We start from the raw sequence: 14,132 nt of genomic DNA, 5'->3' as shown, positions 1-14,132 counted from the left end.
AACCGAAACTAAAAAATATTCTTTTTTACTGGACTACTGTCTTACCAGGCCATCATGACCACCTCTCCTTGGGGGCTAGCATCAGTGAAATGGTACAGTAAAAGGGATGCTGTAACACCCGGCCTTTTTTTCTGCCTGGGACTAAGTAGGCTTCCTCCATACCTAAGCAGATCTCACCATCTGCATCCAATGACTCTGCACTCAGTCTCACCTGGTTGTCCAGGTAATATCTGTAGGCGGAAGCAACAATCCCTAAGAGGTTAGGAATGCTTGTAAGCATTTCTGTGGCATTACACACACACACACAGTGTCAGTGGAGTACCACCTATCCTACAGGGAGGAGACTACGGCACAGAGGCGTTCAGTGGCCTATGCAGGTACTCAGAGCTCAAATTCAACACACACAGCTTGACTGCAAGTCTAATGTTTTATCAAATATTTGGACCAGTGAGGACTTGTCAGGTGAAGGGGTCTGCGGCCAAGCATGGTGGCTGGAGACTCATGTGGTGGAAGAGAGTCAGACCTCCACACGTTGTCCTCTGGCTTCCATGTGTGCATTTGAGCACAGGCACACACACACACACACACACACACACACACACACAATTAATTAATTAATGTAATTTAAAAATCTCCAATTTGCAAGAAGAAAAATCCTGTAACCTGTAGGCTCCCTAAAATTTTTTAAAGCTACTTATGAGCAAGTCGAAAAGTGACAGCTGTTAATAATAATTTACTTTTAAAAACTTCTTAAAATGGAGCACGTGGCTAATTCACACTCTCCATGGCCACTTCACTAGACAAATAGAGCCGACATGACACAAACTTATGCAGAATGCGGCAGGGAAGAAACTGAGTTCAAACTCTTACTACGACACAATTTAAATGTTCTTGATGGGGAGTTTAATGTAAAGGCAAGGCAATCATCCCTGAATACAACCACATTTTGAGTCTAACTTCCAGAACTAAAGGCTATAAGACATTTTCTGGCTTAGGAGCAATAACTCTAGTAATGATTGGCTCTTTGTTTCTTCCTTTATCTTTATGTTGATATGAAATAAAAAAATAGCTATGTAATTTATACACCCCTGACTTCTTTGAAGTCCTTAAATCATTGAGTCTATTGTGCTTCCACAAAAGTACAGCAGGGCATGGCTGGAGAGATGGCTTGGGCTTACGAACACTTGCTGCCCAGTTATGAGGGCTGGAGTAACATCTCAGCATCCACATAACAAACCAGGCATTCCACATTCACCTGGGACCCCAGCTCCAAGGGAGTGAGGTGGGACAGAGACAAGAGGAGCCCTGGGACTTGCTGGCTTCCAGCTTTGCCTAAAAATGGCAAACCCTGCTAGGCAGTGGCAGGGCACACCTTTAATCCCAGTACTTGGGAGGCAGAAGCAGGCAGATCTCTGAGTTCAAGACCAGTCTGGTCTATAGAGTGAGTTCCAGAACAGCCAGGATGGCTACATAGAGAAACCCTGTCTCAAGAAAGAAAGAAGGAAGGAGAGGAGGGAAGGAGGGAGGGAGGGAGGGAGGGAGGGAGGGAGGGAGGGAGGGAGGGAGGGAGGGAGGGAGGGAGGGAGGGAGGGAGGGGAGAAAAAGAAAATGCAAAACCAGGTTCAGAAGGAAAGAGCAACCTTACCACCAAGGAATACGAAGAGTGCAGAGAAAGACATTCACGCACACAATGCACATACACTCCCACAGACACACAGATACACAAAAGTAATAAACAAACAAACAAATACTGCACTGCACAATATTAATTTTTTGAATTGCAACATGCCAGTTTTTGGTCCATTGGGAAATTAAACATCACATAGGTTTCTCTTCAAGGCTTTAATAACTTGCATAATTTCTAAGAATAGGGATCAGTAATACTAAAGGAAGGTTTTAATTAGTACTACATTCAAATTGCTCTATAATGAACTCTGCTAACTTTATTCACATCAGCATATGCCACACTTTTTTTTTTAAAAAAAAATGCCATTTGTTTCAGAGTGTTCCTTTTTTAGTTTGAAGAATGGCTTAATGCTCATGTACGCGTTAGAAAATGACTCACATGATATTAATTTCATCAAGAAATGACACTGGAATGCCAGCATTTACTAAATCAATAGTATTAGTACGTTTCAACTCCATCATACTGATTTGAATTTAGCCAGTGAAATATTTATAACAAAAATTGTAATGAAAAAATCTATACACTTAACAGCGATAAGCTTTCCCATTTTATGCTCACAGCTGTAAGAAGCAATTTTTATCTCCGAGTGGTGCATTCAATCAAGTTAAAAAATAGCACGAAGAAATGAAGTATTATGCACGCCAACCTGGACCGTACAACTCATAAAAGGTGATCATGTCAGGACTATTTCATGGTTAGCTCCCAAACTGATACTGAGCTGTTTTTACAACAAAGTGCAAAGCCACTGGCATTAGGAATATAATCCACCAATTAGCACCGAGCACAAAATCACGAGCAAGCAGCAGGCTATCTTCTCTTTCTTACAGCACCAGAAGGAAAAACTCAGAGGATGAAGTGATGGTTCAGGGGATAAAGGGCTTCCAGTGCAATAATGAAGAGCTGAGTTTGAATCCCCTGACACCCCTGGAAAAATCTAGGCATCATAATACATATGTGCAATATGTATGTGTAATACATATGTGCAATACGTATGTGTAATCCAGTGCCAGAAAGTCTGCAACAGGTGGCTCCTAGGAACTCCCTGGAAAGTGAGTTTGAGGCTCAGTGAGCGGGCCTCTCTCAAAAAGGAAGGAGAGAAATCAGGACAAACATTCAGTGTATCCTCTGGCTTTTGCATTGTATGCACAGGCAAACACAGTTAAACACATGTGTATGTACTCCTGTCTATGTGTGCAAGCATACACACAGAAAACAAACAAAAACACACCTAGTGGCCAATTTCTACGCACAAGTAAACATTGATTTCTGTTTTTTTTTTCTCTTACTTCATTAGCTCACTTCCAACACGCCAAGAGACCTTTTTAAGTTGGGCAGTGTGGGCTGAAGCAGAACAAGACTGGGGAAGGCTGCCCTATCAGCTTCACATCCACCCTGGAGGACACAATTAGCCAGAAGCACCCATTCAGATGGACACCCTACATGCAACTCCACTGTTGCCATGAACACAAGAGACAAATCCTGAACTGTCCCTCTGTAGAGACACCACCTTTCACAGAGGGAGGAGTTAGCCAGGAACAACGCTCCATCCAGTTGACTGGAAGTTCCACCTTTTCCTGAGAAGTCACAGCTACACAGGGAGCAAACCTCTAGGTGTGTATATACCTGGGTGCACACATACATGCTTTGAGGTGTCCCCCTTGATCACTCTACATCTCATACAGGTCCTCACTGTGTGGCTCGGGCTAACCTGGAACTCACTACATAAATCAGTCTGGGCTTGAACTCACAGAGATCCACCTGCATCCCTCCTGAGTGCTGGGATAAGGTGAGCACCACCATGCCCAGCTCCACACCCTAACCCTTATAACGGGGTCTCACTGAACCTGAAGTTGACTGATTCACTATGCAAGAACACGTCTGTCTCTGCCTGGCTAGCACTGGTTTTTCTCTAAAATGAGTTCTGGGGGGATCAACTCAAGCCTGATGCCCGTGTCAAATACTTTACTGACTGAGACATCTCCACCCATTATTCTTTAAAAAATAATTTAATAAAAATACATACATATTTACCAAAAGCTTATCTGTCTTGTTTATGCTAAACTTTTTCATTAACATCTGGAGATGAAATTGAATTACTCTTACCTTTGGCCCTGTGGCATCTAGGAGACTCAAAACAAGGTGGCTGTCTGAGGGACTTCTATTGACACACAAAGACCTCAGTGTGCAAAGGGTGTACACTGAAGATCAAGGCCAAGGCTGCATGACCTTGCCATATAGTTCTCATGCAAACCTCTGAAGGTACGAAGTGTCAAATGAGAAGTTCAAGCATTGTCTTACTGCTTTCCCCACCACAGTCACTGCTATCTACAATAGGGTCAGGACCAGACCCTGTGCATGTTAGAGTATATGCAGGCACCCTGGGCATTTTTATAGGAAGCAAGATGCCTCCTTGAAATGTGACTGAAATCCACAATAAAATACTCCATAGATGAAAGAATTCTAATCTATTCTTGTCAATGGTGATGAACGTTTAAATCTTAAAAAATTAAAATGTGCCATTGTCTGTGGCTTCTCAGTCAGCCCTCATTGTTAGCCATGTTCAGAGAGTCTGGTTTGATCACATGTTCCATCAGTTCCAGTCCAGCTGGCCTTGGTGAGCTCCCATTAGATCAGACCCACCGTCTCCGGGGGTGGACGCACCCCTCGGTCCTGACTTCCTTGCTCATGTTCTCCCTCCTTCTGCTCTTCATTTGGACCTTGGGAGCTCAGTCCAGTGCTCCAATGTGGGTCTCTGTCTCTATCTCCATCCATCGCCAGATGACTGGTCTTGTGGGAGCCTAGTCCATTTGAATGCTCATCTTCCTGGGAGGACCTTGGACCTCCCACGGGGCAGGGAACCCTGACTGCTCTTATGACTGGAGAGGGAGGGGGAGAGGGAGTGGGGGAAGTGGGAGGGTATCGGGAGGAGGGTAGTGGAAATTTTTATAAATAAATAAAAATTAAAATGTGATAAACCCTTTGAAAAAGATCTAATGGAGATTTAGTCCTGGCACTCCCAACACACCACATAACCATCACGTCAAGTCCGTGCTAATGTCATCCTGCTTTCTCTGCACCAACAAGAACTAAAGCCACTCTGCAGTGGCAGCTCCCAAGTAGACAACAGAGAGTTGACACTATGCCTCCATTTTCAATGTTTAAAATTAAAAAGCGAGTTACTATGTGACAGCCTGCAGAGAGCATTATGTAGCCCCTACCTGTGTGTTTTGTGACTTTTATATTACACCACTTGTTTGATCAGAGTTGCCCTTTTTATTTCATCTATCATTTTTCTCCAATACTCATGAAAATGGCATGGCCCTTGTGGTTCTTCCTTGTTCTGTAATTCACGTTTGGGCTCAAGAACTCAGAGAACACAAAAAAAACTGTCACAAGCAAGTCCTGGCTCTCATTTGGGTGTGTGTTGAGGGATATATATTTGTGTGATATAAAAATTCAAGTGTTCTGCATATAGGTGCAGCATGTGTGGAGACCAGAGATCATATCTGGTTTCTTTGTTAACTATTGTCTACCAGGTTTTTTTTTTAACATAATCTTTCACTAAACATGGAACTCACAGATTGGTAAAGCTGGATAACCAGTGAGCTCCAGAGACTCCAGAGATCTACCTGTCTCCAATGCATCACACACACACACACACACACACACACACACACACACACACTATTAAGGAAGCAATCTATCACACTCAGCTCTATGTAGGTTCTAGGGATCCAAACTCGGGGTTCTGGGGATTCAAACACAATCCTCATGTCTGTATGACATGCACTTTACCCACTGAGCCATCCCACCCCTCTGACTCCCATTTCTGTGAGGAGCCAAGAATGGGCACAAAATCAGCTTAATATTTTCACAGACAAAAAGACCATGCTTAACCAAGCCTTCCACCCCAAATGGAGTGAAAAATGCCCAGAGATGAAAGCCAGCTACAAACATCACCCTAAAATCCTCATGGGCTCAATGGTTGACACTGAGCAGATCACTAAAGGACAGCCAACCTGATGGCAGATGCCCTCCAGTCAACACCTTTTCTTTAAAAGAACCACTAGAGCCTAGCATCATGAGAAGGAGATACAACCTGTACGTTATAAATATGTATAACTCAATGGCTTGGCCAAAGTTCTGCTTTCACACAGAGGACCGAGGTCCCACGAGCATCTAAGAGTCGCATCTGAGGCAAAGCACAGCTATTATACACAGTTCACCATTGCTGTATTTACAGCTGAACTAGATGAAAGGTAGAAACCGCGGGCTCTGATGTACAGAAACACAGTGGGTGTGTCCTTTCTTAACCCTTTGGTTACACAAGACAGGAAAAAGAGAAGGCATTCCTTACTTTGTCATACTTGGTGTCTCCCTGGTTCCCAACCTAAATCGCGAATACTAAAAGACAGAAGAGATTTACTCTTTGGGGCTACATTCACAATGACACTGACAGGAACCTAATTCAAAGCTTGAAAAACGAAAGAAATAAGACAACACTAAGTGGCATCCATCTGTAATCCGAGCATTCGGTAGACTAAAGCAGAGGAGCGTGAGTTTGAGGCCAGCCTGGGGTAAATGAGTGCATGTCTCAAACATATAAACAAAGTTTAAAGACATTATAGGGTTCAGAATGTCTGGTGTGTCATGAACAAATTCTTTGTTATATGCATTTGTATTTGCACACGTGTAAGCAGGTGGTTTCTCAGTCACCTTGTATTTTTCTTTTCTTCCTTTATATTTTTATTTATTTGTTTGTTTGTCTGTTCCAACCTAGAGCTTTGTTGCCTGGCTAGTGAGCCCCAGAGGTCCGAGTGTCCTCCCCAAGACTGGGGTTCACTAGTTTGTCCCACGTCTCCTAGCTTTCTCAGAAGGCACTGCGAAGTATTTATCAAGGGATCCCTCTCCCCAGCAAGGAGAACAAACTCTTTGGAAAGTGTATGTGCGTGGAATCTTTGTATAAAATAAAACAAATGAGATCAACCAGTCTTCTCCCTGCTGCCCCTTTGCTCTGTTTACGAAACGTAACAAATTCAGAAGGCAAACACGAACAGCCGATTAGAGACACCTCGTGCCAGCACACCAAACTAGATCAGCCACTATTATGACTCTGTATTTACAAACTGCAAAGGTGAAAGGGGCATTTACCTCCCTCAGTTACCTAAGTGTGCTTTTGAATCCGCTTAACAATTCTTGGTATAAGATACGACAGAAATTGTGAACCACGCAAGGACACTATTGAAGTATAACCTCATGCTGTCTTATGACGAATCACCCATGTAACAGTGCCCCCAAATGATCCTAGTCATGGACCTGAAAATGGACCTAGAGCCACTGTAGGCAGTAACCCCATGTAAACAGCCCTACTAGAGTGCTGGCCATAAGGAAATACTGAGCATACTGTTCTGTGCAGCATAAAATACCTGACAATGGAATGAAAGACTGTGTTGTGGGTTTATATGTTTCACTGTACTGTACTTTATTGCTACTTTAGAGCACAGCCTTCTATGTATTAAGAACTGGTATACTGTGAAACATGTACCACACTCAGCAGCAGCCTCACGCATCTCCTGTCGACCACACATTCTGGCTGGGTGCAGGAAAAGGCTGTGTCAAGTCACCTGATCTTCAAAGAACGTTCTGCACTATTCACGTGATGTGAAGACCACTGGAGGATGACTCCCTCAGAAGACACCTCCATTGTCAAACAATGCATGACTGTACTCAGACCAGACACACTGTGTTTTCTGACAGGGTTTCCTGTGTCTGAGGCTGGCTTTGAGCCTGCTGTGCTGGCCAATCCTGGTCTGGATCCTTCTTCTAAATTCCTTTCTAAATGGCTGAGATGGCAGGTATGCCATGTCACATAGTTTATGTGGTGGTGGGGATCAAACCCAGGGCTCTGTGCATCTTAGACAAGCATTCTGCCAACTGAGCCATGTCCCAAGCTCCAGATGTACTTTCGATCACCAAGAACGCTGATGAAGTCAAAGCCTGCTCTCCTGACCTCTGTGATAGTCACAGATACTGAGGAGGAACCAGGCAGAGAAAGAATAATGAAGGCAATCACACATCAAGCTTCCTATGTACATATTATATAAGAATAACCCTCTCCTCAGCGTCAATAAAGAATACGGAAGCATGAGTCCTTACTTCTCAGCCATGTCTCAGCTGTTCAGTGGTAAGACCTAGCTGCCTGTGGCAGGCGAGAGTCAGGTCAGAGTGAGAAAGAAAATGCAAAACAGAAAATAAGCAGACTAGAAATAGAATCCATCACTGGACACCAACTCTGACAGCACAAGCTTCCAGCACGCTGTGTTTCCATTATCTGTTTAATGAGGAAATGGCATCTATGTGAGAGGGAACACATAAATTCATATATCACATCATGGACGTTCACAGGTCCAAGAATCAAAGAGAACCAGGTGGAATGCGGAGGTAGCTGATGGGCAAAATGTTCATGGTAGAAGCACAAGGACCTGAATGTCATCCCTCAAAGCCCCACCTAAACACACACACACACACACACACACACACACACACACACACACACACACAAACAAAAGCCTTGGCCGAGCAGCATGTGCTTATAATCCATGTTCTGGAGAGGCAGAGACAGGTGGAGCCCCTGGGTCTTGAACTCCAGGTTGTGTGTGAGACCCTGTCTCAAAAATTAAAGTGGAAGTAACTGAAGAACAAATAAAACATTGACTCCTGACCTCCTTACATGCATACAGACACATGCTCACCTGCACACACAGACATGGAGCCACATATGAACACCTGTGAGTCAATAAAGCCAACTCTAAGCCATCCCTAGCACCTTCCTCATTGTTCTCAGGTCTTTCCAGTTCCTGGCCAAGAATGAACTCGGGTATTTTCAACTGGTTATGAACTGGCCACACCTGTGACTCATTGCCCAAAGGTCCTTCTCTAGTCTCTAAGGAGGAAATATATATTTATGTCCATAAACTGGGAATGTGGGAAGTGCTGTTGCTGATTTATCTTCTGGGTGGATACAGGACCTACCAGGGAAACTCTGATTATGCCACATTTGCCACTGAGACAGGATGCAATTTCCAGAGAGGACAGATACTAAAAAGCAACAGGGATTACAGAAGGTTCAAGAAGTTTGGATACAGCATACAGCAGGTAGTGTTGCATTCATTATTGACCAGCTCTTACATTTTTAGCCTTTGTTGGCTTTATTTTGAAACCAAGTTCCCACAAACTTTTGGGTGATGAACATTTTAATATACTTTATCTTTCTAGATGAATATACTCACATCCTAGTTCTCCTCCTTGTCCCCGCTCCAAAACCACCCACATACCCCACCTGAATTCTACTCGCTTTCTTTGCAGACACCGAACTAAAGAACAAAAACCACAAACGCTGCGGACTACAAAACCAGATGGATATTCACCATAGCGCCATTGCTTGACGTCAGAAACAAGCTCTGAAGAAAACATCCTAATAGTTCTTCGTAAAAGACAAACCTAGCACAATGGCAGAGGATATGTCAGTTCATTAAAAGGGGGGATTCATGCAGAGCTGCAGACAGGTGAATGTTATTCTATCAATGAAGCTTGTACCCACAGAGTTCCAGCAGGAATTATCCGGATGGGTAATGCAGGCAAACATGTTCTCAGTAAGAAACACGTGAACATTCAACACGGTCCCCCAAGCCATTATCGTTGTTGCCTATTTTGGGGGCAGAGATTCAAGTAGTCAAGGATAACCTCAAACCCCTTCTGGTTCTCATGTGTCTCCCACCAGAGTTCTGGCATTACAGCTGTGGGCTGCCACATCGGGGGTATACAGTGCTGATGATCAACCCCAGGGTTGGTACATGCTGGGCGAGCATCACAACTGAGCCTCATCTCCATCTCCAACTCTTCTTTATCGTTTTTAAAGAACAAGTTACTTCCATAATAGGGATCATTTTACTTTTAAAGCACTAAATCCTTAGGTGGGTTGTCAGGGAGAAATCAATATTTATTTTCCAATAATACACATTTTCTAACGTCCCTCGGTTTTTATTTTAACTTAGAACATTAACCACTCATCTTTCAACTGAGTTTACATTCTGAGGATTGTTCTATTATCCATGAATGGTCAGTCAGAATTCATTCAAAATGGCACAATCTCAACGTTATTTGGCATTTTTGTCTCAGATGCAGGTGAAGAACAGCAAACAGCTTACTGGCGAGCCCCATGGTGTATTGTTTCTGCTTGTGTTCAAGGCAGAGGGATACAGAGCTCATGAACATGACTGACTGCAGGAAGAGACACGGAGCCTGTGAAGGCGTTGCCCAAAGAAAGGAGCTGCGCGTAACGAGATTCATTCCATCAGCACGCCTATTTTATCTAAAGTGTAAAAATAATAAAAAGAATTGCCTGGAAATACTGCTCCTATCTGGCCATTAAATGTGCTCAGCTTTGACTTCTGTCTCGGAGCAGCAGAACACTCTGGCAATTTTCCATAACAACATGCATCCCAGATGAGTCGCTGCGGAATTCAAACATCTATGCCTGGCGCTATAATGACAGAAATAGAAGTGAAGTCTGCTCGCTGAGAAACGCCGATCATACGAGCGAAATGCATTCATGTCGAGATATATGAATCATCATTATACTACATCTATGCAAATTTATCGGGGCTGGAGAGATGGCTCAGTTAGTAAAGTGTTTGTGGCGCAACCATGAAGACTTGAGTTGGGGTCCCTAAAACCAGGAAAAGGCATGTCAGCATGTCCCTGCAATCACAGCACTTAATAGGAGGCAGAAAGCTGGCTAGAGCCTGTTCGTCACCTAGTCTGGCCAAGTTGGTGCGTTCCAGATTTAGTGACAGATACTGTTGCAAAAATTAAGGTGGTGAAGAGCTGAGGAAGGTAACCAATGTTCACCTTTGTCCTCAACACACACTGGAACACATATGCATACATGAACCCATGTGCACATGTATATATACATACATGACATGCAATATGAAAAAGAAAGTACGGGGGGAGGATTAGTTTTACAGAGACCTACAGAAGAACATTGCAGGGACTCTTAGAAGTACATGTGAGAGAAAAAGCAATACACGAAGCAGTGGCAGATACCATCTGACCCCCCTCACACACATTCCTGTAATTCCTCGGAACATAAGCAGCGATGTGGAAGTTCAGTCCAGGAGCTCAGCCAAGCTTTCTGTTGACAGAATTGCTAACTGTGTATGAAATGTGGTGGAACTGGGTAGAAACGTTCATCCCTTTCCGGTTTACACCCACGGGAACCTATGAACAGGACACCTCATTTGGAAACAAGATCTTTGCAAATGTACTTAAGAGGAGGTCATCCTGGGCTAGCATAAAACTAATCAAAAGGCCAGTGTCGTTATTAGTATGGGGAAATGTGAACAGATACACAGACTGTGAGGTCATGTGATCATGGGAAGCTAAGAGGCAAGAATGAGCTGATGTCACTACAAACCAAGGGATTTCAGACTTAACAGGTGGCCCCCAAATTTGGACGGACTGCTGAACACAATTCTCTTCAGGTAGATTCTGAACCCCTCCACAGCCTGATTTAAATTATAGCCTACAAAAGTATGAGAAAGTAAACTCATGCTGTCTTAAAGCCACTTAGGCCGTGGCAAGTTGTTACGGTCGCCTTAGGAAACAAACTTGTCTCGATACCTAAAAATTAAAATATGGATTTCATCCAAACAAAATTATCTTATCCTTTTCTCTCCCATCAAATGAAATAAAACATTTCAAAAAGTACCTCAAAGACTTGAACACCAATACTGAATGCAGCCGACTCTGCTTATGAAGTGCCTGCTGCATACACCTTGCCTCGTGCTGAGCGCCACAGTGGTATCCAGCGCCTACTCTTAAAGCTATAGTAAAATGTTAAGTAAGATGGCAATCCTGAGACAGCAACGTATCAGAAGAGCCTGAGTTCTCATAGGATGGATTTAAGGTGAGGAGAGAAGATGGCTGTATTTCAGAAAACACAGGCCAACTTAAATGCAAACTTGGAATCAGGGCAACAAGACAAAATGGTCTTTTGGAGAGAAGAGCTCCTCAATAAATGTTTAATGAATCGGTTCCTTTTTAATTAAAAACAGATCGAGATTATTAATGCTTCTGCCTTTCAAGTCTTAGTATTTGCCGTTCTAAGTACAGTTATATATTCAATTAATCCATAAGTATATTAACTTGGAATTTTAAAATCTAGTGCGTTAAACGCATGTGGTCCATTCAAGAATCTGTCAATTTATTTGACAAATAGTTATTAAGTGCCAAGACTTATGTTTCCTAACATGTACAAAACATAAAGCCTTTTATTTCCTTCAGGTTAGGCAAAAGTGGTGGCTGTTATTCACAGAACCACACAAATGACTACGTATCACTGTGACACAACAGGACGCCACAGCAGTTGACCAAGGAGCCTCATTGAGGCTGGGGACCCAGACCAGGAGCCCAGGTGCAGAATTCTTCAGAGAATTTATATTTAAAACTGGAAGAGGAGTTAACAATTTAACAAAAAAAAAAAACCCACTACATGAAGGTACCCTGGTACCTGGTACCCCAGGGAAATTCATCACCATACAACCTTCCAATGGGAAGCAGCACAATGGATTTGACAGGCCTGGGAAAAATGAGGTGGCAATGTTTTGCACAAAACCCCCAACAAGAAGGCGTTCTAAAAACAACAACAGCAGACTACGGTGTCAAACAAACAATCAAAAGAAACCTGCCTTAAGTTTGTCCTAACCTATAAGCGTACCTGCAGAACAGAGGGGTTTGGTTTGCTCTGTTTTTAAGGTACAAGGCAACTCTGCAGCCACAAAGGTACAGAAAGTAAAACAGCTCATGAACAAAATCTAATTGAACTAATTCAGCAAAACCAGAACTGGCATCTTCAGCAGAAAAGCCCAGCGCTAACCCCACTTAATAGTGCAGACTCCTCAAAAGGTTCACAAGCGAGAACACCAGTTACCTCCAAAGGCACAGGAACATAAGGGCTCACAAGGCGTGGACTGTGAGAACCCTGGAGTCTCTCATGAGCCCACACCCTCCCAAGTCTCTCAGACTCAAATGGCCATGCCTAAGGAGGCAATGTGATTTTGAAAGTTAAAAGCTTAGTGACCCACTGCAGTTGAAATATGTTTCCTTCTGCGCTGGTTGCTGCTGGAGGACCTGTCAAAAACCTGGTGTGTAGCAGACACTCCAGACAAAGTCTCATCAACTATTGAGAAAACAGAGTCTAAGGAAAAAACAATTCTTTTTCTCCCCTCTCTTTTCCTCCTTTCCTTCCTCCCTCCCTTCACCTCTTTCTCTCTCTCTCCCCATCCATTTCTCTCCACCTCCCAAGTGCTAAGATTAAAAGTATGTACCACCATGTCCCCCTTTTTCACTGGGTCCTCAGGAACACAAATGCAGGTCCTCCCACTTGTGAGGCAAGTGCTTGCTCGACCCACAGAGCTGTCACCACAACCCCTCATTTTTAATCCCTTGGAAAAAAGTAAAATTAGACTCGATGTAATTTCTTTTGTTGCTTCAGTATGGAATGGGGTGGGGGGAGAGATGAAACTGAGATTTTCATCACAGAGAAGAATAAGCAAAAGTATTTTAACCAACACCTTATGACCTGAGTATTTATGAAAACTCGTTTGTAAAGTAGTAAAGGGGAGCAGACATGATTTTCAGAGTTTAAAACTGAAACGGGCAAGGCAGGCAGTTTTCTCGCCATGGGACAAGATTTGCTGTGCAGTAGTGCTCCTTTTCTTATATGTGCACACAGGACGTATGGATTACAACCTGCACATGCACATGTGCCCATGTGTGTGCATGAAGGAACATGCAAGCCACAGTACGCATATGAAAACAAGAAGACATCCTTAGGTGTCCATCCACACAATGTCTCTTGCACACAGCACCAAGTGCCAGGCCAGCTCATTTATCCTGTCTCTGCCTCCCATCTCACCACAGGAGCGCTGGGATTACAGGTGTGCAGTAACACCACAGGAGCGCTGGGATTACAGGTGTGCAGTAACAACACCATAGGAGCGCTGGGATTACAGGTGTGCAGTAACACATCCAGTTTATTGATGTGCATTAACACATTCATGAGTGCTGGTGATCCCAACTCAGGCCCTCACGCTTGCACGGCAAGAACATTACCCACTGAGCCATTTCCACGGCCCTCCCACAACTTAGTTTATATTTGAAAAAGAGGGAGGGAAAGAAGGAGACAGGGGGAACCGAGAACAGAGGGAGAGGGGAGACACAGCAGGAGCAAGACTGACGGCGTTCTCAACTCACCTTAAACACTTCCATTGGAAGAGGAGCCTCTGCAGCAAGGACTAGGGATTTTTCCAGAGCACATTTCCACTCAGAAGTCATCTTCAGAGGATAGAGTTCTGTAGCAACAGCAAACCACAGAGAGTTT

At 43.6% G+C, this 14,132-nt stretch overlaps 1 protein-coding gene across 5 annotated transcripts in view; it reads right to left on the bottom strand.

Moving 5' to 3' along the window:
• Window positions 1-14,132, bottom strand: part of Sfmbt2 (Scm like with four mbt domains 2) — a 187,941-nt gene that overhangs the window by 86,718 nt on the left and 87,091 nt on the right. For all 5 annotated transcript variants that reach the window (XM_048460657.3, XM_048460662.3, XM_048460658.3 and 2 more), the window contains one exon: window positions 14,006-14,103. In XM_048460657.3, coding sequence (XP_048316614.3) covers window positions 14,006-14,103 — 98 coding nt within the window. The remainder of the gene's footprint in view (window positions 1-14,005; window positions 14,104-14,132) is intronic.

Source organism: Myodes glareolus, chromosome 14 (assembly GCF_982192425.1).
Source record: "Myodes glareolus chromosome 14, mMyoGla1.1, whole genome shotgun sequence".
In the NCBI taxonomy this organism is placed as follows: Eukaryota; Metazoa; Chordata; class Mammalia; order Rodentia; family Cricetidae; genus Myodes; species Myodes glareolus.
The sequence above is the reverse complement of the archived record's forward strand: the minus strand, read 5'-3'. Positions and strand labels throughout refer to the sequence as shown.